Source organism: Vipera ursinii (genome assembly GCF_947247035.1).
Source record: "Vipera ursinii genome assembly, chromosome: 9".
NCBI classification, from domain to species: domain Eukaryota; kingdom Metazoa; phylum Chordata; class Lepidosauria; order Squamata; family Viperidae; genus Vipera; species Vipera ursinii.
Window position 1 is genome coordinate 16,674,123 of NC_139523.1, and position 26,874 is coordinate 16,700,996.

The following is a 26,874-nucleotide window of genomic DNA, read 5'->3' on the forward strand; positions in this document are numbered from 1 at the left end:
CTTTGCAATCTCCTTTCTGCCTTAAAAATAATGGCAAGCAACTACACACTGTTTTGTGCTTGGCATCTTCTCTTTGTTGTTGGCTACCAGTCAAGATACACAGACTCCTGCCTGCTGCATAACAACAGGAAACACTAATGACAAAAGGCCACTTCATGTGCTCCTTGGCCTGGAACAATTGCTCATTGAGAGGATTATCTCTGCTCCTCTTTCACATGAACAGAGACTGAGTTGCTTTAGTTACTGTCAGGTATGCAAACTGGAGCCTCTCCTCCAGGCCAAACAGCTTGCTCCCAGATTGATTTCCTATGCGCCATCTCTGCCTGTTTTTCACAGTCATCCCTTCAAATCTCTGGAGAGAGGCAAAATTGTTGACATAGCAAATGTTTACTACTAATATGCCTCAGAGTTAGTGGGGGTGGAGGGTAGGAGGAAGATCCATCAATTTCTTTTTGGGATCCAAGCCACACTGCAAAGCGCAGGTTCAAAGTATTAAGCCGTAATTTACTGAGCCGAGCTTTATTGAATAGATCACAATTGTCTGCATAACAGTTAAATTATAGTACTTGAACCCTCCCTTTGCTGTGTAATACAAACTACAATCCTAAACTGGGCAGATGCTTACGCTAAGTATCCTACCTCTTTTTAGCCAAGGTGGTTTATCTTGATAACACTCTTCTTTCTTGGTATATCTTTCTGATCGCTTGGCAGTTGGTCTCTGAATTGCAGAAATTAAGTCTTCTGGGGGGGGGGAGTTGCCCTATTTATCTTTGGGAGATGAGATCATCTGTTTTGCCTGCAGAAAGCCACAGATCTCTATTATCTTCCCTTAAAAGATCAGGCAGTCAAAGATAAAAGGAGACTCTGAAGAACAAGGACCTCAGTATTAGACTATGAAGGTCTGTCTAACACCTTACTAGGCAGAAATTCTGGCACTGGCTCTATGCATCATTTACTGTATCCTGTTGTCTTTACTTCCATGAGGCATCTGAGAGGTCACTATTAGAAACAGGGCATTGCTCCGATCCAGGAGAGTTGCTAATATGTTCTTAAAATCAATCTGATTTCAACTCCATCCTTTTTAGGACATTGGGTTTTTACTGTATTCTTTCTAAACCAGCTGGCCATGGTTGTATTTCGCAGTGAAACATTGTGAAATATACTGCTTATAGCATATTTGCACTATCAGCTCTATCTCTGTTCTGACTTTCTCATATACACACACTTGCGAGATCTACCTAGATGGAACTCAAGTTATTCCAGGATAACTGGACAATCAGGAAATAATCCCATCCGTCTTAGAAAGCACACAAGGTTTTGCAAAGTTGCACGATTTGTAATCGACACTGCTTTCCAAATAACTTGCTCTGTTGGAAGGCATTTTATTTTCAGTTGTTGCTAGGGTTCAATCATGCTGGCTCAGCTTGGGCAATCTCCAGGTCCCAACAGAAAAACTAGGATGAACAAGTCTAGACAGTGCTAACGAATACGGTACAAAATTCAGTATGGCTTCAGACTGCCATTTATGATGGAATGAACACTTGTTATCATTCTAATGAGCGTCTCCACCTAGTACTTCTCAAGAGTTCTGTCCGTATGTGTGTGTGTACGTACACTTTTCTCTCCAGGTCCACAGCAGCATCAAATAAATAGGACCCTTATTGCTTTGATGGCTAGCAACTGTTCGTTGGACTTTAATGCTTAATTTCCAGATCAAGGGATTTGTGCTGATATACTATTGGTGACACAAAGACACACAATTTGAACTATATATGTTCTCTGAAAAAGGTATGGAAACCATAGATTAAAAGTTTGTGCTGGCTCGCTGACTGTATATTTACACAACTTTGTAAGCCCTCCCAAAATGTAATGAACAGAACTCTTGAAAAGTGCTATGTGTAAAAGCATGTTAGAATAATAGCAAGGAGTAAAAAGAAAAGAGCAAAATATATACCTAGTGGATTTATTGCATCTCATACATAGGTGACAGTATTCATAGACCAACATTTCCTATCTCAAAATGAGATGGTTACCTTAGAACAGAATTCTGATAGATTAGCAAATAATACTACTGTAAAGTGTACAATACCATCTATATAGCTCAACAGTGTGATATATAATTTAATAATACTGTGGTTGGTTAACTTGGCCCATTCGAGTGAATTACAAATCATACAGTAATAATGGGAAAAATGCAAACAGATTTTTCACCTTTTAAGAAATACTAGCAAATGCCATTTCAAAATTCAGCTGCTTCCATATTCCAGTGTTGTTACATAAAATATCCCAGTAATTACAGCATGAAAAGGGAGAAAAATGTTCTTAGGGCAAGGAATAAATGGTTTTATATTCTATATCAATAATGCATTAATTAATCACGCTAATGTTAAGAATTGGCCAGTTACAAGTATTCCAAAAGACTAGTTTCAGCCATATGCCGCATGTTCAAATTGAACTATTTGCTATAATATTCTCTTTGGAAACAGATTGTACGTGGATTTCTGCTTATAGAAGATCCTCAACTGTACACTGAAATAATTTCAAAGGATTAAGACAGGGGTTCCCAACCAGGGGTGGTCGCACCCCCTGGGGGTGTGAGATGATATTCCAGGGGGTGCGAAAACTTGGGTTTTCAAAATTATAGTGTATAAGAAAAATAGGGACCACTACGGTGGGAAGGTAACAGTGTTCCGTGCGCCTTTGGCGTCTAGTCATACCGGCCACATGACCACGGAGATGTCCTTGGACAAGCGCTGGCTCTTCGGCTTTGAAACGGAGATGAGCACCGGCCCCTAGAGTCGGAAACGACCAGCACGCATGTGCGGGGGAACCTTTACCTTTACCTAGTTTACTTAGTGCTGATCAGAGGAAAAGCCTTATGGTTCTTATTTAATTTGATCAGAGGAAAAGCTATGGTTTATTGAAATACAGTATTTCAATGGCTAAACCAGAATATCCTAAATAATAGTTTCTTTATCAAATGGCTTAGAATGGCTAAACCTAAACCATACTGTAACTTTGTGCCATGTATTCATACACTTTCACAAAAATGGTTGTACAGATTAGAAGGGGAAATAAAAAGAATCCAATCCTGATTAGAGGAACAAATTCTTCCTATCTGTTGCACCATACTATTGAATGGAGATATTTGCATCCGTTCTGTTTCATATATATAAATACATGGTATTCCTTAATCTTCCTAATGTGGCCAATTAAACTCCCCACCTGACTGCTAGGCAGCCTGTTCAGTGTGGTTTTGGGCCTCTAGTCATGGCTGTCAATGTTCTCATAAAAGCTTGATTCAACAACTTGAAAGTCTTCGGCATTTAAAATGAAAACAGGAAGAGAACAGTTGTCTATTTTTTTCTTGCTGGATTGTCACTGATGCAATACAACAGAGTTGCTGGCTGTATTTCTATATTTGGAATCACATCTTCCTCTGTGTTGTAAGATTCATCAACCACGCAGGAGGACCCTTTGGATTCCTCAGCGAAACAAGTTTTATTCATTCTCCTGACTTCTTCATTAGAAGAGAATGTAGTACACAGGATTTTTCCAGCCCTACTAGTATACCTTTTCTTATCCTTTGGCAGCCTAATGTGTAAAAGTTTTCAAATTCATGTTCAAATCCTAAAATATCCAGAGTAGAAAAAAAATATCCCTGGAAGTCTGCAGTTGTGTTAACGTAACAGGCTAAGCTGCGATTTCTTGAATAACTTGCATAGCAGCTCACTCTCCAACATTAACATCCTGGGGAAGATGCAAGACAAATGACAAAATGTGCCTTGTGAGGTTGTGACAAATGTCTTTTTTCAGTGTTGCAGTTACAACCAAATAGCTGAGTTCTTATAACGTATTGACAGTATTGGGTTACCAGGGGTAGGAAACCTTGGCTCTTCAGTCCATGAGTCATAAAAGAGCCAAGGTTGCCTACCCCTGGGTTAGACAGACCATTGGCTTAAATTCAGGATAAGAGAAGTTCTGTTCCTTTTTCCCATTTCCCAGTTCTTGCACTTTCAAAGTTTTGAGGCTTAGAAAAACAAGGTATACATTGAAAAAATAAAACAAAAGTAAATTTATTAACTGAGTTGACTCATCCTGTTGACCTTTGGTTAACTTAATTATGATTGGTTGACCTGCATTTGACTGAGCAATAAAGTAAAACCCAAACTACATCATGGTGAAGTTACATGCTGTTGATCTATTCACGTGACATACTAATCCTTTTTGTTTGGGGAAGAGGGTCACATACATTTCCTTCTTAATCTCCTAAACTATACAGCCTTTCAGCCAAGATCTATGACTTATGTAAGGCCAAGCATGTTATTTTTATGTAGAACTGTCACCATTTCTTCATTGATTGACTTCTCTAAATTACTGGCTCATCCTTTCAGATCCTGGAAGGTCTGCTTAGGACCTTGCCCCTCATGAAATAAAGGTGGTGGGCTGGAAGACAGGCTTCTCAGTGGTGGACCCTACATTGAAGAATACTGTCTACTGCCTCTGAAGGTAGCTTGGTTACATTGCTCAAGTCTTCTAGGATGCTCGTTTAAACTTCTTTAATAATGTTTTTGATCATCTTAAGGCCAGAGTGTTTACATTACATTGATATAGACATTTGGAAATTAAACAAATTTTCTAGTTGACACAAACTGGAATTTGAAACCCATGGCAAGCCTTGATTTTAAATTCTGAAAACTTTTATTACTCACTGTTTAATCATGTGGCTGCTGTCTTCTTAATCTAGCGGTTCCCAACCTTTTCTATACCCCGCATCCTTAGAATGCTTCTGATATATTCTTGCACCCCTTATAAAAGTTTGAAATAATGGCAATAACGGGAAACCTTTACCTTTACCTTTTTATACTATAATCATTTCGTTAACTGTTCTATGTTGACTCCAATTATTGTGGATTTAATGTACTAAGCCATAATATGGTTTATCTTTGGACTTTGTGTGAACCAAGCCAATCACATTTTATAAAATAAACCATGGATAAACCTGTGATTTATAGTCCCAATAGATGTTTGCCTTTGGCTAATACCTACAAGTATCAGTTTCCAGAAATTAGGGATGAGTTAAATTGCTAATCTCAAGTTGTCACTAACAATCTGGTGGCATCAAAATGTCCTGGGTGGATGGAAATATACATATATTACATTTGTATTGTACTTTTAATGTTTATTGCTTCTCTTCAGGAGCTCAAAGTGGCCTGCGTAGAACTTTCCATTTTATCTCTACAGCAATCCTTTTCTGAAGTAGGCTGGGCTGACAGTGAGCAACTGGCTCAAAGTCAGTGAATTTCCATGGCTGACAGTGGACCTGGGTTTTCCAAATCCTAATGTAACACTTTGACCTCTATTTCACTCTTTCCCATACGAGCCTTTGAAGGCAAATCTTATATGCAAAGACTTGGGAGGACATCAGGAATGCCGCTCCTGCCACCACAACTAACACCTGCTGCTTAATATTCTTAAGAGTGCTAACAAGTTGCTCTGCACTGGACAGAATATGGGAATGTCGTAGTACCTTCCCCAAAAGGCCAGTCCATGATAAGATATAATAGACATGAACAAAAATGGACCAGCTCAATTCTGTTATGCATGGGGGGAGGGGGGAAGTAACTGAAAATAAATGGTTCCTGTTGTGCCATTGTCTCTTTCCACCTACCAGCCCTGACCTCCTCATCTTTCTACTACACATTTCTCTTGCAACATCAAGTGCAGCTGAACTGTTAACTCCTCTAGACAGTTAAACAGACTTTGGTTTCAGAGGTCACAATGCAATAACGAATAGTAAATAATAGTTGCTCTAAGCTCCATTTTTATACTCTAGTTTGAAAGTCACCTGCATTTATGGCCACAAAGCCGAGATTCAACCATTTTTAATTGCAGGAAACCTGTGAACCTTTGCTCCAACTGCTGAATAACTGTGATCCTTACAACATAGCTCAGGTTAGCAGGAACAATTTTGTAACAACCCAATTCTTGCACTTAGCATTTATCAGAATTGGCTCTGCATTTAACAGGCTGGGTTCCCACTCTGCACTAAGCCATAGTTTAACCACTTTTAAATCACACTAGCAAAAAACCAGAGCCCTCAAAATCAAACACATACTTATTTGTGATTTTAGAAGCCACATTGACTGCAAGGCAGAGGAGTTTAGAAGACAAATTAGATAGTCTATTGGAGTTCGTTAAATTCCTTAAAATCCTGAATGTTTTTGTTATCTGAATGCTTGCAGCAAATTATAAGCAGCCAGTTTTTTCCACTCTTGGTGTGAAACATCCTTAAGTGTATAGATGACAACCTGGTGCAATGGTGGAAGTGGGGAGGGAAGCGTTTGATTGTTTTCTTGCAAGCAATATTCTGGTCCTCTGCATTAGAAGCAGCCAGTTCTGGTATATAAATAACCAGGTTCAGGAAAAGGCACTTTCCGCTTAGCTCTCTGAACATTGTGAATCAAGAGTATTTTGAGTTGAATAACAAAACAACAAAAAAGGAGTCTGCTCTAGCCTTTAAGTTCAAAAGCCTTGTATTTGTGCAGCTTTAACAGATGTTGGGGCCTCCATTCACTACCACCAGGGTTGTCTACGTTTTATATGCCAGATAGTTTGTGTGTTTCCAAATCTCCTGAAAAACAGGAGATTTTTGATTTTTGAATTCAGACATTGTCTTATTTTTGGACAAGGAAGAGCTGGAACCCTAAAAACCTGGTTCCTACAGAGCTGATGCAGAAGATACTTTTGTTGCAGTTGGACAGGCAATTGCTGTGAGTGCTTATCATTAATTTACAGGTTTTACAAATGTGGTTTAGTTTACGTTAAGACATAATGTGAATTAATGCAAATGTTATTCTCTTCCTGACAGCCCTTGACAGTTAACAGATGTTGCCCTGCATTGTTATTTTTACATTGAGATTCTTTTAACTATCACCTACATTTTTAATTGTATTGCTGCATTACTGTTTAAACAACTGGATCCATTATATTTATGCAAACTGCCTTGTGAATCATCAGAAAATAGCATAGAAGGATGAATGTATACACATTTACCTAGAAACATCCCTTGCTATTTGTATTTTTTTTATCCTCTATTCTAATGTAGCAGAATAAAACTTCACTGAATAGTGAGATTAGAAAACATGCAAGATATTGTGTTAATGTAAGAAACCATCTTTATTTGGCTAACAAAATTTAAAAATTTGAAAGCCGAGTAGCTAAGACTTCCAAAATTATTATACTGCCACAATATTACATTTTAGGCTGCATTTTATGCATAACATTGGATGATACACCACAATATGAATGGGCAATTAGTTTTCAATAAAAACACCAACCTTTATTAATCACCCATTATGCTCCTATAGTACCATATGGCTGAGTGCAGATTGATGTCATCCAAATGAATTGGTTCACAATCATTCATCATTGCCATTATGCATGGAATTGGAATTTTACTTCCAACAGAAACTTGAAAATACCAGCGTAGGGAAGGCTGCATAGAATCTTTCTGAATACATAACAGAAGACTGTACTATGAACTATTAGACAATTCTCAGGTCAAATTCTCATATAAACATTCAGTGCTCTGAGTAGTTCTTCAAACATTTGTTTTGGCACTAATATTTATCAAAGACCATAGTCATAAATATATGGATTGAAACCAGATGTCCTTGATGATGAAATACAATTTTGGCAATGAGAACATAGAGAAGATACTGAAGTGAATGTCACATCTTAGCACTAGGATTGTCAGACTACTGTTTTGAATCAAAACTGGTAGCATTCACACAGTAATGTTCAGTACTTAATATAATAATATAATTGTGGTTTATTCCCATTTCACACAAACACTAAACCATAAAGAGACCACAGGGAATTGATTTCCATTACAGTTAATACATTACACAGAGTACTTCAGGATTTAGCTGGCTTAAAAGTACTCTTAGATAAATATGCATTTTCATGCATATATGCGTTCTAGTTAGCTTGCAATTCAGTATGCCATGTGACCTTAGCCAATGATTATAGTGCTGCAGCCGTCCAAAGATTATTAGACTCCAGCTTCCATTACTTTTGGTCAGTGACTACGATAATTGGATACTGGACTCTAGCAACATCTAGAAGGCTACAGGAACCTCACCCTTGGTTGAATAACACATTTGAAACCCTAACATTTGAAATCAATATTCGACACACCAGGAATAAATCTAACTTACTGAATTCACTGGGTTGACCTCTGAGTAAACACACCTAGGATTGCACTGTTACCATGCCGGATTAGTTGGGAAACAAAATTTTTGACAATGTACAGTTTTGATCACTAATACATTTAAATTGCAGAAAGTAAACAACTCTACAAAAGAAATAGAGATAAAACTGATGTTCAAGTATGCATCACCTTAAAACAATTCTTTCAGAATGATGCAATTTACTCATTTGCTGAGAGCAAATAAGAGATAATTGTTGCTGCATCAATAATGTATCCTCTCTACATCAAACCATGTAATTAAAGATTTAACAATTAATGAATTGACTCATATGCCTTCAAATCAGATGACAGCACTTGTTTGCTCTCATTTATAGCTCACCCCATCTTGAGAGATCTGGGCTAATTATAATCTAAAACAACCTCATAAAACTGATAAGTTATTACTCAATTACTAAGGTAATCTAATAAATGAAAAGAACAATAGATGTACATAGCCTGCTCAACAAAGATATCATTTATTTGATTTTGGCTTAAGATGATGTGTGAATCCAGCTTTTTGAATAATGTGTAAAACAAACCCCCATAGTTGCTCAAAAAATTCTGGTTAAAGAAAATTATCGCTTCATACAGCAAGTTAAAAAAAAAAGCAATGTTTGCTTAACCTCATTCATCCAAAGCCAGGAGTTTTAACAGCTTTCTGAACTGTCAGCTTTCAGGAACATCCATAAGAAAAGATTTCTAAAGTAAGATGGATAAGATTGCTCTGGACATCATTTTGCTTTATGGATAAAAGCCATCTGTTCCTATAAAGAACAGGTATAACAGAAAAGAACTATTTTCTTGTCTCTGCATTTTACAATAAGAAAAACTTACATAGAAAGTGCTGCTGCTATATAATGTTTTGGACAAACCTTCAAATGTATTTTAAAAAGGCATTTTTCTCACAAAGTATGTAATCAGCACCCAGATATGAACCAAGAAAAATTTTAGGCTGAACTTTTAAATGACAAAGGATGGTAATGGAGGTAGCAGTAGCTGGATCTCTACTATGGTATTATAAACTTCTTAGAAGAAGAAGAAAACTGAAAGTTGAGTTTCTTCATTTGTGGCTTGTGGGTAGCAGCTTATGAGCAAACATGTTATTGGCACATGCCCTTGACCAGCTCCTGGTGTTCTGCAACTTGAACAGCTGATAAACAAAGGAAGCCTGAAGTTTCAACATAGCCCTAAGAATATTTATATAAACTGTGCAATTCAAAAGATTTACTATACACTGATGCCCCCTGGTGTCTGATATTATCCAGATACTTCCCCAAATCTCAGGGATTTATAAGATTAACAACCTCCAATTAGACTCCTGATATTCAAATTGCAACTTCTAACCTTTACCAGTTGACACTTTTATTTCTTTATCATTAATTGATTAGCTGGGATGGGCTCAAATGTAGAAAATTCCAGGACTGAATCAGAATATATCAATAGTGTTATTGATTTTAAAGTAATTATTCTGTCAGAAAGTTTCAGACACGGTTTAATGAACAAATCATTATAGGCTGGTTCATTGTGATTATTTATTTGTCTTTTAAATTTCTATACCACCTATTACACTTGCACGTCTCTGGGCAATTTACAGATAAAACTTTAAAATGATAAAAAGCTGTAGTTAAAAACAAAGTTAAAAGGAACAATTGCAAAGTTAAAAGGCAGAGGGAGTGTCTTCAGCCCATCATACATAACACTGAGCTATAAATCTTGTTTACAACCACTGTGGCCTAGTTCATTAAATACACTTAGTCTTACCGTACTATATACTGTAGCTTAGTTTCTACAATCCATAACCTGTCTGCAAATAATACTTTAAAATGACATGTGAACATGTCTCATTATGCTGCATGAATCTAAACAAGCCACTGTATTATGGTTTTGTTTGATGTGTGAATCTGTATTAAATATTGACCTTCTGCCAGCATAACTCTCTAGCTTTCCTTCTTTGTTGTTAGACACAGAGAATATGTGAGATCTTATTTTGGCATGGTCTCCTCATGAACAGTCTTTATTCAACTTGCCACCCACCACAACTCAGATAATTGAGCCAAATGATATAGGAGAAAATGATTTAACAGAGTCTAGGTCCTAAAGAAGACCAGCATTTTGAACAGGGTATAGTCCTTAATTGAAAACATTAACATTGTTTTTATATTCAACATTATTTCAAACTGGATTGTCCAAACAAATATTCTTCATGAGAATCAGCCCCCAATCTCATTCTTCTGGTCTTCCCATGGTGCACCCAGCCCCATTGTTGTTGAGTTCATCCATCTACCTTGTTCTTGGTATAAAGTAAGTAAGTGTGTGTGTGTGTGTCTTCAAATCAGTGTTGACTCCTGGTGACTGCCTAGACAGTTTTCTTGGCAAAATTTAATAAGTGCTTTGCCCTTGCAGTCTTCCTAGAGCTGAGAAAAAGTGACCCGCCCAAGGTCACCCAGATGGTTTTAGGCCTAAGGTGGGACTAGATTTTTTTTATTCTGCCTTTATTATTTTTATAAATAACTCAAGATGGCGAACATACTTCATCTTCTTGCCTATTTTTTCCCCACAACAACCCTGTGAGGTGGGTTGGGTTGAGAGAGAGTGGACTGGCCCAAAGTCACCCAGCCGGCTTTTATGCCTAAAGTAGGACTAGAACTCCCACTCTCCTGGTTTCTAGCCTGGTGCCTTAACCACTACTAGACCATGGGGAACCTTTACCTTTACTTTTAATGGTATTCAATATTAGTGGGCTGTCACCTTTTGACCCATTTCCAAGGGCAATTTTTACAAGGGGCATTTTGTAAAATGCAAGATCGCGTTGGCTAATGACTGGCAGCCAAGAGACCCCAAATCCTGGCTGCTGCTGCTGCTGCCGCCATCTAAAGCAGGGGTCTTCAAACTTGGCCCTTTTATGACTTGTGGACTTCAACTCTCAGAATTCCTCAGCCAGCTTTGCTGGCTGAGGAATTCTGGGAGTTGAAGTCCACAAGTCATAAAAAGGGCCAAGTTTGAAGACCCCTGATCTAAAGGTTGCCCCACATTTTTGACGATGTGTTTAATCCCCACGTACCTGTAAAAAGGCCACTGACCTCCAGGCGTTAGCGTCTAGTGAGCCGTCGCAGAATAATATCCACGATGTAAAATCCTAGGATCACGTACCTGGAAACCATACCTGGAAACTCAGCAATATTGTTATTGATACATCGGTTATTTCGCTTTAATCCAAGGCAGCTTTACTGAAGAGTCCGTCCCATTTAATTCAACGTGTACATTCTCGCCAACATTCCAGCTGCAACCTGACCGAGCCCAGTTCAGGTCCAGAGTGAGTAGATACCACGCCATTATCTCTGGGGAAAATCATCATAACGGCCTCCTTTAAACAGCAACACCACCAAGCTACCCTCCGGTTGCCATGACACCGAGTCTCGATTTCAGATAATGGCGGTTGAACCAATCCTGAGCGTTCGCGGCTAGGGGGCGCATGCGTACAGCCCTCTTGCTTGCCCTCGGCTTATCCAACCAGCTACCGCTTCCTAGAGTGAGGAGGGGGAAGGCGGAGGTAGGCTGTTCTGTTTAGGTTTCTACTGTGCGCCTGCGTGTGTGTGGGGGGGAAGGATCGGGCCTGCCTGATGCGCGTGCGCAGTTGTGGAGGCGTCGGCAGGGTCTCGGTTTGACAGATAAATAGGATATTTTGTCCTTCTCGGTTGGGGTGTTTTTTTTTCTTGTGGTTTCTAGGTGTTTTTTTTTTCTCTTCCCCGGGGCTTTAGAGATAACCATGTCGTACGGACAGTTAGAGACTTACCGGCCTGGGGGGCTTCCGCCTCGAGATTTCAGCACCATTATCCAGACCTGCAGCACCAATATACAGCGCCTGGCACAATGCAGTGAGTGATGCTTTTGATCTCTTTGACCCACATCCTCCTACCATCTCCTGGATTCTCCCTCCCGCGGCATATATATATATATATGTATGTATGTGTGTGTGTATATGTATATATATATATATATATATATATATATATATATATATATATCCTTTAGAAATGCTCCCCTTTCTTACCTTGCTAACCTCTTTATTTTAAATCATTTGTACCGTGTTTTCATTTGTAAAATCCACGCGATCTCCTAACGTTTAAAGAAAGTGTATATATTTAAAAGGTTAAATCCTAAACCTTACAAATTGGGACCAAAAATAAAGTAGCAAGCAGTTCCAAAGACTTAAGAGTCTAGGCATCTCTATTTGCATGCAACGTTTCAGAAAACTATCCTCATTAACAATAATAATGATGATGTCTATCCCCATTTTTGCCTACTAATTGTTCTCTAGATCAGGTTATTTAAGAAAGTTGTCTATAGTTTTAGTATGATATAGTGTGATGTAAAAATTTAAGCGTCACATAGTTTTTTTAACAGAAAACAAAATAACACACTAAATATACAATTACACCAAGACCACTCCCATCAACATTGACAGGACAAGCCACTAGAATATAAATTAAGAACAAATCTCACTTCCTATCAGTCCTGATGATGTTATCTAGTTTTTAGGGAATGAAATATCTGCTCTCACCTCCTATTTTCCCCACAACAACCCCTGTAAGGTACGTTGGACTGAGAGAGTGATTGGCACAAAGTCATCCAGCTGGCTTTCATGCCCAAGGGACTACTTTCTTGCCAACAAAGTCAATACTACACCAAACTTTTTCTGTGCAAAGATATCCAGACTCTTTGTATAGCATTACAAGGAGTGGTCAGCAATACAGGCAAATCTAACTTAAGTAATAGCCCCTTGTGATTCCATTTTGGGCTTGTAGCTAGCAACAGAGACCACAAAAAGCATTCAGGAAATAGCTCCATAACTTTCCCCAATTCACGCCCACGTTTAATAATGAGAGATGATCTCCTGCTGGCACAGCCTGCAGCCTGCTGAGGAATCAACATAGGCTTGAATTGTCCTGTTTGTGCAAGCTTTAGAGATCAATGGACTGAGTCTGTGAATGCAACATAGCCAGGCTACAATGTGCCTGCAGCTGGACTGTTTTTACTTTAAGTTTATAAATCACATCATTGGCTTCTTCATCAGAGAGTGTCTTCATTTTTGTGGGGATATAATCTCCAGCAGATCTTCTGAGATTATTGACTAGGATTGGAATCAATATTTTAAAAATGTACTTACAGAATGCCTGTAGATATCTGCCCAAAAAATAATCCCAAGACTTCACTTTTCAATGTGAAGGGGTTTTTTTTAGTAATAAAGTGCATATGCTAACTGACTAGCAATCTCACTGGCACTTCCTTGATGGATTTTTTTTTATTTAGCCTCTTCTCACATCAATATATTTAAACAATAATTTGTAAATAGATGAAGGAATTTTGATAGCACCTTTCCCAATAACGTAGGGTCAAATACGTTGATGTTGCTGGAATTGCTGTTTGTAAAGTGCCCAGAGTAGCATGAACTATATGAACTGCTGTTCCACAAATGTATCCAGAATAGCATGAATCGGGCACAAAAAATTCTTTTCAGTTTCACTTTAATGGACAAGAACTCTAAACAATCCTTGTTCTGTTGACTGTAAGGAGTTTTAGTGGATTGTTTTTTGTTTTGATTTCTGATTTTATAAATGGAAAATTATAGCCTCCTCTGAGCATGTGATTCAGTGGTGCCAGATTAGCATCTTGATAGTTTCTGACTGTATTTAAGCCTTGTTGTGGGCTAAATCCATCTACCCATTATAATTTTGTTGAGACAAGTTGTGAGCATTGCAATTATTTATATATTACTTACAACTCTTAGAAGAGGACTGTTAATTTCTGACTTTAAGCCAGGTTTACATTCTCTTATTTGTTGTGAATGGGTCCCTTATTCAACAGGGACTGAATAAAACAGCTGCATACCTGTTTTGGGACTTGAACAGCTGCAGAGATAGATAGAGCCAGTGCAGTTGAGGGATGTGTAACTATTAATTTAGAACCCATTTCCATTTATTTGTCCAATCCCTCTATCCTTCCCAGATTTCTTTAAGATCACTGTGACTAATTGGTTTATTCATTTTTTTAGTCTAGCTAGCTTGATTTCTGATGACTTCATAGTCATTGACAAAGTGTTTGCAGGGGGAGAGGTAGGATTATAAGAATCTAGAATTTGAAGTGACCGTCTGTGGTTTAAGGCAGTCCAGTTAAAAACTTTCTTCATTGTTGCAATTTATGACTGTAGAGTTTAATAACACACTTGAATTACTCATAGAGTTTGTGTTGCACCCATTCATTTATACTCTCTCGTCTTCTCATAACTCAGTGGGGAACGTACAGGTAGTCTTCGGCTTACAAGAGTTCATTTAGTGACCGAAGATAGAACGGCACTGAATAAAGGAACTTGTAACAATTTTCAGTTACGGCTGTTGCAGCGTCCCTCTGGTCACGTGATCAAAATTCAGACGCTTGGCAACTGACTCGTACTTATGACAGTTGCAGTGTCCCGGAGGTCACATGATCCCCTTATGCGACCTTCTGACAAGCAAAGTCAATGGGGAAGCCACATTCACTTAACAACCAGGTTACTAACGTATCCACTATAGTGATTCACTTAACAACTGTGGCAAGAAAGGTCAAATAATGGGGCAAAACTCACTTAACAAATGTGTCACCTAACCACAGAAATTTTGGTTGTAAGTTGAAGACTACCTGTACATTTATTTATTTATTTATTTTATTAAATTTATATACCGCCCTTCTCCCGAAGGACTCAGGGCGGTGAACAGGGCATATATAAATAGAAAATACAAAAATTAAAAGAGAATTAAACAATTGCCCAGATAAAAGCAGTAGCAGTATAAAAACCCATTAAAAACCTTGACGCCCCCCATCGGGCCAGGCCAGCTTGTTCAAATGATGCCAAATGATAATATGATAATGCCTCACTGAGTGAAGGGTACTTCCCTGCTGCCTTGAAAGAGGCGGTGGTAAGGCCCCTCCTCAAGAAACCGGCACTGGACCCAGCTGTTTTAAACAACTTCCGTCCTGTCTCCAACCTTCGCTTCCTTGCGAAGGTCGTTGAGAGTGTGGTGGCGCGACAGCTCCCTTTGAACCTGGAGGAAGCTGAATATCTAGATCCGTACCAATCGGGTTTCAGACCGGGGCACAGCACGGAGACGGCATTGGTCGCGCTGGTGAATGATCTCTGGCGGGCCCGAGATAGAGGTTATTCTTCTGTCCTGGTCCTATTAGATCTATCAGCGGCTTTTGATACCATCGACCATGGTATCTTACTGCGTCGTCTTGAGGGGCTGGGAGTGGGAGGCACCGTTCTGCGTTGGTTCTCCTCCTACCTCTCGGACCGTTCGCAGACGGTGTTGGCAGGAGGGCAGAGGTCAAGCCCTAGGCCTCTTAATTGTGGAGTGCCTCAGGGTTCGGTGCTCTCGCCCCTCCTGTTCAACATCTATATGAAGCCGCTGGGAGAGATCATCCGTAGCTTCGGGGTGAAATATCATCAATATGCTGATGATACCCAGCTATTCATCTCCACCCCGAACCAACCCAGTGATGCCCTTGATGTGATGTCCCGTTGTCTGGAAGCGGTACAGATTTGGATGGGAGAAAACAGGCTTCGACTCAACCCGGCCAAGACTGAGTGGCTGTACATACCGTCATCTCGTTTAGTCCAAGAGGTTCCATCTCTGACTATAGGAGGAGAGATGTTACCTCCCATTGATAAAGCACGCAATCTGGGCGTCCTCCTAGATTCACGACTCAGTTTTGAAGATCACATTGGAACCGTGGCTAGGGGGGCATTTGCCCAGATTCGTCTTATATACCAATTGCGCCCCTTTTTGGACCGAGATGCCCTACGTACAGTCACCCACGCACTCGTTACCTCCCGTATTGATTACTGTAATGCTCTCTACATGGGGCTGCCCTTGAAGACCACCCGGAGGCTTCAGCTGGTGCAGAATGCAGCTGCACGGGTTGTGATGGGAGCTTCCCGATACTCCCATATTACACCCCTCCTGCGTGAGCTGCATTGGCTACCAGTTGCCCTCCGGGTGAGATTTAAGGTGCTGGTACTTACCTTTAAAGCCCTACATGGCTTAGGTCCGGGATACTTGCAGGACCATCTGCTGCCGGGAACAAATTCCCATCGTCCAGTACGCTCACACAGAGAAGGCCTCCTCAGGGTACCGTCAGCTAGGCAATGTCGGCTGGCGACCCCCAGGGGGAGGGCCTTCTCTGTGGGAGCACCAACCCTATGGAATCAGCTCCCCCCTGAGCTTCGGATAGCCCAAAACCTCCAATCCTTTCGCCGCGGCCTCAAAACACACCTGTTCCACCAAGCTGACCTAGACTGACAGGCATTTCAATTAATTTATATTTAGTATTTTTAATTCATTTTAAAATTCTCTAATTTTTATTGCACTGATGTTCTCAATTTTCATTTTATCTTGATTTATGTACTTATTATATGTTGTATTGTGAGCCGCCCTGAGTCCTTCAGGAGATAGGGCGGGATATAAATCCCATCAATAAATAAATAAATAAATAAATATGTTGTTGGTTGTTTTTTTTACAGCTTCTCAAATAAAGAATTTGATGAACCAGTTGGGAACCAAGCAGGATTCTACCACACTGCAGGAAAACTTGTAAGTATGATCTGAGTAGCATTTTGAGGCGTGCAGGGCCTGAGGGCTAATCAGGTACTCAGATTAATTTTGGATATCTTAACTTTGAGGTCTAACAAATTCACAGAATAGAATAATTTAATACTGTAAATAATTTCCAACACAAATGGGTTAAGGAAAAAAGTGATTTGTGGGTAGCTTAGCTTGAATATGAACGAGGTAAGGAAAAAGAACAGATGCACAGATTATAACAGGAACTGTGGATAATTTTGTATCATAGCATTCATGATATTTATTGATGGTTCTAACTGATTTGTCATAGTATTGTGTGGATTTTAAAATGTCCAGGTTCTAGAAGCTAACCCAAAAAAAAAATTCCTGTCAACAAAAACCCCTTGTTACAAGAAGCCAGAAGGAAGGAAATCAGACTCCATTTTTTCTCCAAGAGCTGAATTTAAAAAAATTAATAATTAAATGCCAGAAAGCAAGAAACTAGAGAGTAAAGAAAATGAAATGGGATAGCCTATCAAATCGCTGCTTTATGAGCAAAAAACTCCTCTTCCATCTGTTCATAATGGAGTTACAGCAGTTCTAAGAATAGGCTTGGACATAAGCTTTAAATAACTTTCACATTCAAAGCACTTTTTTCCCCACCACTGAATAACAACAAGCAGTTCTGTGTGTTTGTTTTGTTATGGAGTGCTGCCTACGTCAGATTGAATGGTGACACTGTGAATCCAGTCTTTATAAAATTGTCAAGTGGGGGGGGGGGGGAAATGTTCAAGGAAGAAACAACTCTGAACAAAAACCAAACTGCTGAATCTGATGGACTGGGTTTTGAAAGCAGGATGGGTATCTAAGTGAGTTCTTTTAATATGAAAAGCAAAGTTTGATGGCTCTGGAATTGGGCAAGGAGAACAGTTTGAGCCAATAATTAAATAATCCAGTTCAAATCCCCATTCGAATAGATGGCACTATGACTGGCAAAAGTTAAAGGGAAATGGAACTAGAACACGGGCTTGCCAGAATGAAACTGAAATGCGTTTTTGTTCCTAGACAACAGTTGCAACATACAGCAAACCGGCTTGCCAAAGAGACTAATGAGTACCTAAAGGAGTTAGGCTCTCTTCCATTGCCCTTATCTTCCTCAGAACAGGTTTGTGGGTTTATCTGTGGTATTCATGTATTGGGAGAATATTGAACAGGTTTGCTGACCACATTAAACTACTGCTTTTTAATCATGATGTAATTGGATGTTTGCAATGTCACAATCAGCTATGGTTTACAGACAACAGTTTGCAAAACATAATAAGCCACAGTCAAGCGTAACACATCACAAATTAGCGTGATGGTGTGTGAACCATGCCTTAATGTTATATAGTCAATCACCTGGAATGGCAATGCTTCCTTTACTTGGTGGCATGGATCTGGGGGCAGAGGGCATTCATAGACTGACTGACATATCTTGCACATGCTAGTTCTTAGTGTGAAGAAGGTATAAGTAGCGTTTTGGAGTTGAGGAATAATTTCTCATTCAATTTTCTGTAATAATGGAGATTAATAGTACGTGCATATAATTTTCAGTGCCTGCTGGTGTATTAAATAGGTGTAAATTACCCTTTCACACACTTGTTTGGTGGAAGTGTTGGACCTCTGCTTCTCCTATTGTTGCAATTAATGTTGCTCAAAGCAACATTATCCCCAGAATATGAATATTTTACCCCCAGCAACTCTCTTGGGAGTAAGAGGTTGGGCTGAAAGGGAATGAACCAGCTATTCCCTGACCTTTCATTGTGAATAGATGTTAACCTGGACCCACACCGTACGTCTTTATGCTGATTCTCTGTTCCTCTGTTTCCAAATTCCCAGTCATGGCTGAACAAGAAATCTTAATATCCTTTTATTAAAACAGTGGATAAAAGTGGTCTGGATCAGTCAGAATAACAGAGTTGGGGGGGGGTCTTTGAAGGTCTTCTATCCAACCCCTGCTGGAGCAGTAGATTCTATACCACATTGGACAAATGGTTGTCCCATCTTTCCTTAAAAGTCATATATGTTGAAAGTTGCAAAAATATCCAGCAAGAGCTAGAAATAAAGTATGAATATTTCTCTGAAGCTGGTGAGTTTGCTTTTACAACCACGGATAAATTTCTTCTTTTCTAGCGCCAGCAGAAACTTCAGAAGGAGCGTTTAATGAACGACTTTTCTGCAGCCTTAAATAATTTCCAAGCGGTGCAGAGAAGAGTCTCGGAGAAAGAAAAAGAAACCGTTGCCAGGGCAAGAGCTGGCTCTCGTTTCTCTGTAAGTTGTTAAACCAAATAGTCCACAAAGGAATCATTTAGGGGTTTTTTTTCCTCTCCAAATGTTTGGAAGATGGCAAGATGTCTTATTAAGCTGAAGATTCTTACGTTCCTTTCTTTTAGCTTCACACCCTCCACCCTGTTTATTCTAAAGTCATACTATAGATGGTTCTGCTTCTTAACAAGGAAAGTTCTGAAAAACATCTGGGCTTTATATATGTTCCGTTACCCACTTGGGGGAAAAATAAGGGAAGGAGGTTGCTTTACACCCAGGGTCTTCAAACTTGGCCCTTTTATGACTTGTGGACTTCAGCTCCCAGAATTCCTCAGCCAGGCATGCCTGGCTGAGGAATTATGGGAGTTGAAGTCCACAAGTCATAAAAGGGCCAAGTTTGAAGACCCCTGCTTTACACTTTCTCTGTCAGGACAGTAGCTAGGATGTGAAGGCAATGTGGATGCGATATCTGTCATCCCATTCATTGCCACAGTTACTTCAGCTGATCTGGCTAAGTGAATTCCTCCCTCACTGTCCATGTGTATCCCTCCTGAAGCTGGACACTTCTTGGAAGTGGACGACCTTCCCAGATGAGAGTTCCAATCTTTGGCTAAGGATATACAACAGCTGCGTTCCCCTCCTAGAAGGTCCATACATAGGACAGTAGCTATCTTTCAGTCTTCTCATAGCAAAGCTGTTATACAACACTATACCAATCTTCTGTAATTTGGATGGGGAAAATAAGAGTTCAGTTGTTACTTGAGGCGAGGGACCAATGATGTCCAACTGATGAACATATTGATGAATAGAAAAAAATACAAGTCTGAGCAGTGACCTTGAATTGCATAATTCCTTTTCCCCCCTCTTCTGGCACCCAGCAGACTAAATTAGGTAGATTGATTCAAAGGGGCACAGGAATAATTATCATTATTTATTTATTTATTTATTTAATTATTTATTATGTATTTAATTAGTTTTCTATACCGCCCTATTCCCGAAGGACTCAGGGCGGTTTACAGGGCAGCATATAAAAGACAATATAAAAAGATAATATAAAATTAAAATGAATTAAATTAATTAAAGCCCAACAATTAAAACAATATTAAAAAGCTAAAACCCCTTCAGTCCAGGCCTGATAGATCGAAAAGCCAGGTTTTCAGGTCCCGGCGAAATGAACGCAGATCAGGGGCGGTCCGGAGTTCCACAGGTAAATCATTCCAAAGGGCAGGCGCGCCCACAGAAAATGCCCTCCCTCTGGGGATCACCTGCCAGCACTCCCTAACCGGCAGCACCCTAAGGAGGCCCTCTCTATGGGAGCGCACAGGACGATGGGAAGTTGATGCTGGCAACAGGTGCTCCCTAAGATAATCCGGACCCATGCCATGTAGGGCTTTATAGGTCATCACCAGCATTCGGTTGCAGACATAATGACTTGGTAAGATATTTGTCCCTTCCTGTTTAGTTCAATTCTATTTCAGTTGTTCAATTTTATTAACAGTCTATGTTGCTTAATTAGTACTCTTTTAAATGAAAAAACTAGTTTTGTCTTGGATATGTCTGTGAAGTCCATGACTTGTAAAAAAAACAAAAACCTGTTGTTAATTAGGCCAGAAATTGCTGCACCATATCCTCCAAGAGTAAATTTTTGGCTGATCTAGAATTGTTTCTTTCCAGGGAGATGAGAGACGCAGAGAAGAGCAGTTGGTCTCATTTGACAGGTAATGCTTACTGCTTTCTGATATCTATCACCTTGCTTCTTCATTTGCAGAAACCTTCCTAATGCACATTCAGTTAGAAAATAAATCTGATGTGCCTGCATCACAAGTTGTTCATATGACCCACAACAACTTTTATTCAGAAATAGTGGCTGAATTCAGATATCGGAGCCAAATAATTGTTTAGCTATCAGGATGTTCCTCAGGCTTTGTACTCTTTTTCTTGTGCACTCCCAGTTTTCTTATTGAAATCCTGATTAGCAGACAGTATAGCTGTGGAACAGCCAAATAACCTTTCCTACCATCATCCAAACCAGAGTCAGAAATCCAGATTGAATCATAGTCTCTGGTTCAGGTGTAGAAGTAAATTATAGTTTGTGGTCAAATATTTCTGGCATTCTAATTGAGTAAACTTCTTGTAGTAAACCAGGAAGCAAAAAAAGGAATTGGAAAGTGGGGAGAATGCCAATAAAACAGCCAAGTGTCTGAATCTAGTTTGTCATATTGAGTATAAATATTGACCAGGTTTTTAGCATGGCACTCGCATGTCTGCAAAATTAAAGTATATGTATCCAGATGACAGTTTTCAGATATTGAAGCTATTGTTCATAAAAATGATCTTTCACATTTCAAGGGTAACAAAAACAAAATATGGGTATGCCTGTCAAAGAAAAAGCGGTAACATTGTTTTGGGAAACATACAGCTCTCCCCAAACCTTGAATTTAAATGTAAATTCACTAAATGTAAGTTCACTATAAAATTCCTGAACAACTTCTATCCCTTCATTCCCTTTTTAAATATACAACATACACCGATCCATGTTAACACTTAAATCCACTAAAATCCTGATTCAGAATTAAATAATCAGTCGGAAGCTGAAATATCTAAAGAACACTGTGCTTGGTTGGTCTTGAAATATAAACAAGATTATTTAAATTGCACCATGCATTGGGTTAATACATCAGCTCTTTCCTGAATTCTCCAAAACGTTTGGAATTCAACTTTCAAAAATCTGATGTGGTGTGACTTCCAGCCCAGGTTTTTGGAAACGATTATTTGAAGAATTGTGATCCATTTGAGCTTGGGGATAGAAAAAAAGGAATGCCAGTTGCCAGGAGTTTGTCTTAAAATGTGTAACTTTAGCTTGCCTCGTGTGAAAATGTTTCGATACACAGATAATCATTTATAACTTTCTCCCCAGTTTATATTTTAAAAGATACTGCATTCTCAGTTCCTTTGGTGTCGAATGAAGACCACTGAGTACTTTCCACAGCTAAGGAATGTGAATCAGTAAATCCAAAAAGTATTTGATTAACCTTTTCCTTATCTCCTGGGGATATAAGAAAAGTGGATTGTCCATTTTTTTCCCTTCAGCAATGAAGAATGGGATCAGATGCAGGCTCAAGAAGAAGATGTAGCTATAACAGAACAAGATCTTGAATTAATCAAGGAGAGGGAAACTGCCATTAGGCAATTGGAGGTAAGTAGCTGATAGATTTAGCTAGATACAGTGGGTTTTTTTTAAAAAAAAACATTTAAAAGGTCAAAGGCCTCTCTCTGTCAAAAACCACCTCTATGCTCTTTGTTTACATCCTAGGATGTTTATCTAATACTGTACAACAAGCCTTTTTGGTTTGATAACCACTGTTGGAATTTTGAGAACACCTTGGAGAATGATTGGGATGGACAGCCTTGTCCATTTGTAAAATGGTTGCCATGCAAAACATGTCTAGATGGAAAGCCTCTATTTACCGTAATACAAACTGCCATCTTCAGTTCTGTAGCCTAAGGTCTCTTCTAGGCAGATGAACACAATTCAAACTAAAACTCTAGATTAGGGGTTCCCAACCCTTGGTCCATGGGCCAGTACCGAGCTGCGGCATGCCAGCAACTGGTCCACACAAACAAGAAAAACCCCATCCGCAGAATGCAGGCAGCACTCAAAACTACGCACCCTCCAGTCCGCGGAAAAACCTCTCTCCACGGAACCAGTCCCTGGTGCCCAAAGGTTGGGGACCTCTGTTCTAGATTAGAGACATGCATCACTTTGTTTTTATTAGAAAACTTAGAGGGCTAAAGGCATTCATGGAAATTGAGAAGATGCCTGCAGCATGTCAGTTTTTCATGTATTTTTTTAAAAATTTAAAATCAGGTGGTTCAAGGAACTTGATAGGCACGAGGCACATTATCTGTGAATACATGGATGTTTCACTGGGGACCTGGGATACGAACATGACTTCTTTCCAGGCAATCTCAAATTAGTAAGAGTTCAAAATAAGAGCAAAACGTGCAACATTGATAGTATTTGATAAATTGATATGAATCTTTATACCATTCATAAAGTTTCTAATTGTTATTTGGGAAATTAGAAGAATGCTGCGAAGTGCAGCACATTGATATTTTGGCGTGTCTTCTTAAAAGATAAACAGACAAAGTGTAGGATTTTGCAAAATGTGGATTGCACTTCTACAGTCAGTTATTAAACAGGAGGAGGATGTAGTAGAAAGGGAAGAGATTGGAGTAGGTGAACCAGACACATAAACCCGAGTATTCTTCTAAGACTGGAAGATGACATAGTGCTTGTGATACACAACTGTAAATGAAATTTCATTTTAAACAATAAATGGGGAGGGTGAATCCAGAGATTCAGCAACAGTGGCAATACAGGGCAACAAATAGCTGCTCCAAAAAGCCTCTTTCTGTAGGTGTAGTATGGACAATGAGACTTCAGACTTAAGTCATACTAGACTGTTATTTAGAAAAAAAATTAATGCAACAGGAATAATTATTTGGCTTAATAATTGGAATAATAATTAGAATAATAATATAAAATATAAACACAAAATGCAGTAATTTCTTACATATCTCCCTTTCAGGCAGATATCTTGGATGTGAATCAGATTTTTAAAGATTTGGCTATGATGATCCATGATCAGGGAGACATGATTGGTAAGTTAATAGGGTATTTACTTGGCTGCAAACTCTATAATAGATTTATCTAGTAGCTTAAAAAGGTATAGCTTTAGTTTGGCAAGATTCTGACTGTTTTGTATAAGCACATTAAAGGATTAGACTCGACTGGATCTCCAGGTCTTATCTCTAGGCTTGGGAACTAGACTAACAAATATTGATCAGCAGATTAATACAGCTAAAGGGTATGCCACACTGCTAATTTCATGCTGAAATAACTTAATACAGCATATATTTAAACAGGTTTAACTATAGAAAGAATGCATCATATAGTGGTGATGGTTGTGGAATTTTTTTTAAAAAATGTGGATGTTCTTTTTCTCTATAGATAGCATAGAAGCAAATGTAGAAAATGCAGAAGTCCATGTGGAAAATGCCAACGATCAGTTGCAGAGAGCTGCTTATTATAAGGTAACCTTTGTACAGCCCCAAAGTCTTTCAAAATTACAAGCGGGGACAGCATAGTTGGGATTTCTGTCCATCTTTCAGAGATGCTCTTTCTTTCTCTGTCTCAATTTTGATTTTGAATGTTTTCCAATCCAAAATGATGAGAAACATATAGCTTTCCATTCAGTCCCTTTAACTGTTCATGACTTAGGGCAGATTGAGAGGCATGAAAGGCATAAAAGCAGCTAATCTTCTGCATTCTACCCCTCTGTTGACTCAGCTCTGATCCTTTCCCAACTGTGTGTTTAGCCTTAACCACATGCATTAGTCTTGGGAGATCTAATTGTTGCTTCCCACCCTCCAAGATATTTTAAAAATAGAGGAGAATATTTGTAGCTCAGGGTTGAAATGAGGGGTCCTTGTTGCTCTCTGAGCTTGGTGGTTTTCTTGCAGATGTTTCATTACCCAAACGAGGTAACATCATCAGTGCCCAGTGCTGATAAGATACCCAAACATTGCACAGAATAAAATGCTTCTTTTCTGAATAACAGTTTCAAATCAACCGCTGTTCAAAACTTGTTTTATTTGAAGTTTTTAAAAAGTGAAGTTTAAAAAACCAGTGCTTTATCCAATGCATTCCACTGTCCAATTACTCAAGTTTTTAAATTACGTTGGATGATTTTCACTGTAATTCTAATCCTAAAATGGGAGCTGAATTTTGCTTCTCTTGTATATCTCTTTACAGTATACCCTATTGTTGTTTTTGTTTTTGTTTTTAAACAGAAGAAATCACGCAAGAAGATCTGCATCCTAATTTCTGGCCTGGCTTTAGCTTGTTTAATCTTGGTAATAATCATTTTGCAAGTACAAAATTGAAGCATCTCTGTGGAACTAGATACGCAATTAATATTTCTGCCATGAGACAAGCCTAAGAAATGAGGGGATCGAGGTGAGATGGAACACAAACTGATTTTCCATTAGTAATTATAATATAAAAACTAACATGAAGATAACTAGCTCTTGGATTTAGTGAACCATGAAGACAGTACATGTTAATTTATTTTATGTAACTAAACTTGTGGAGGGCTTCGTTTTGTTTTCCCAAATATTCCTGTCCCAAGTATTGAAGGATGTGACCAGTCATCTAGAGTAGCTTGTTAATCGCCGTAAGCACTACAGATCTAACTCTTTTTTTAATGTGTACTGCTTTGATAAGTGACTCATATAGGAATAACTCCTAAGTACAAAATCCCAAGCAATGTGCATCACCCTTCAGGAAACTGCCAAAGTGGTTTGAAACAGCAGTTCCTGATTTCTGTTGTACATGTCTTTAGGCTGCTTTGAGTGTAGCCCAGTGGGTTGAAGGCAAAAAAGGACCTTCTGTAGCAGACAAAGAAGAGTTTTTCAACTTGGGAAGAGAGAACATCTCAATTTTCCCAAACATAGCATAGCTAATATGAGGCATATTGAAGCCAGTTCTCTTCAGAAACTCATTTGGTAATGATTAGTCTGAAGGTATTTCTATTTAAAGCCCTGTTTCTCTCTACTTCATTTCTGTGGTGACTATCAATTGCTTAATAATATGTCCAGAGGTCTTTTTAATGAAGGTGTCATTGGAAATGGCCCATCCTACTGTCTCTTCCCAACTTTGTACCACTAGCATGTGCATTAAATATTATAGCAGTAAAAAGTTTCCAGAGAGTCTGAAATGGAAAGATAATAGAAGGTTATGCATCTTTTCTTTTAGGATTTTGGTAAATATGTCTGTCCAAGGTTTCTAGTTGGGAGTACCAATTTCCTTCCCAGACAGTCTGCACATATAGCAGCAAAATGTACTAGAAAAACAAAATTTAATGAAAGAAGATTGCAGCATACTTGAGGTTGGCGTGACTTCTGTCCTCCTTTGCATATAGTGAGAAGAATGACTTCTAATTTCCTCTTATATTTAAATGTGTAGTTTAATCCTGATCTGCTGGTACCCTGCCTGGGTTGGAAAAAAACCATTTTCCATATTGGGACAGTTCAGGAAGTGTTCTTAACAGTAAAAGGAAGCTTTAAACCTTTTGTATCAAAGGAGGATTAGAAGCATGCCAGTCTAAGATTCACTATTCTGTCTTTATGGAAACCCACAGGTTCCACTTTATGTCTGATTTGGGCGTTTTAATTTGCTCAGAACTTGTATTTTATGTGAAATTTCTGAGTGACTCATTTGGTTAAAGGAAAATGGGCGTGGAAAGCCTAAAATGTTGACTTGGTTACATTCTGTATACAAGTAATGTTTTTCTCCTGACATCTTATTTATTACTTCACACATTTTACATATTTAAATGACTAAACTGTGAAGTTGCGTGAAGAATGATGCCCTCAGTTGCACATCTTTCTTTGCACTATCATTCCATCCATTTAAGTATCAATAAACATTTTTAGATATTTGACATCTCTTTTTTAGCAGAAATTTCTTGAAAAGTTTAAATTGGTTTTAAATTGTTGAGAAAATATTTGGCTTCCGTTCGAAGGCCAAGATGGCATTGTTAGGAAAAATTATTATAGCATGGCTTTTGTTCTTTATAGTCCATTCCAAATGGTGCTTCATGTGTTACTTATTGAAGATTTAGGTTTCATGCCTCTGAACAGCATGTTCAATTC

General features: G+C 38.8%; 1 protein-coding gene across 2 annotated transcripts; it reads left to right on the forward strand.

The window, feature by feature from the left end:
- Nucleotides 1-11,221: 11,221 nt before the first annotated feature.
- On the forward strand, nucleotides 11,222-26,641 carry STX12 (syntaxin 12). Of its 2 annotated transcripts, XM_083369368.1 has the most exons (10): nucleotides 11,222-11,804; nucleotides 12,013-12,129; nucleotides 16,812-16,881; nucleotides 17,917-18,016; nucleotides 19,024-19,161; nucleotides 20,830-20,873; nucleotides 22,246-22,351; nucleotides 23,748-23,820; nucleotides 24,170-24,252; nucleotides 25,012-26,641. In XM_083369368.1, exons 2-10 carry the CDS (start codon nucleotides 12,021-12,023, stop codon nucleotides 25,102-25,104), a joined length of 816 nt encoding a protein of 271 aa, XP_083225494.1. In that variant the 5' UTR covers nucleotides 11,222-11,804; nucleotides 12,013-12,020; the 3' UTR covers nucleotides 25,105-26,641. The 2 variants fall into 2 exon arrangements, with proteins under 2 accessions (XP_083225494.1, XP_083225493.1); XM_083369367.1 differs by lacking the exon at nucleotides 11,222-11,804 and having other exon boundaries at nucleotides 11,811-12,129.
- The last annotated feature ends 233 nt before the right edge of the window (nucleotides 26,642-26,874 follow it).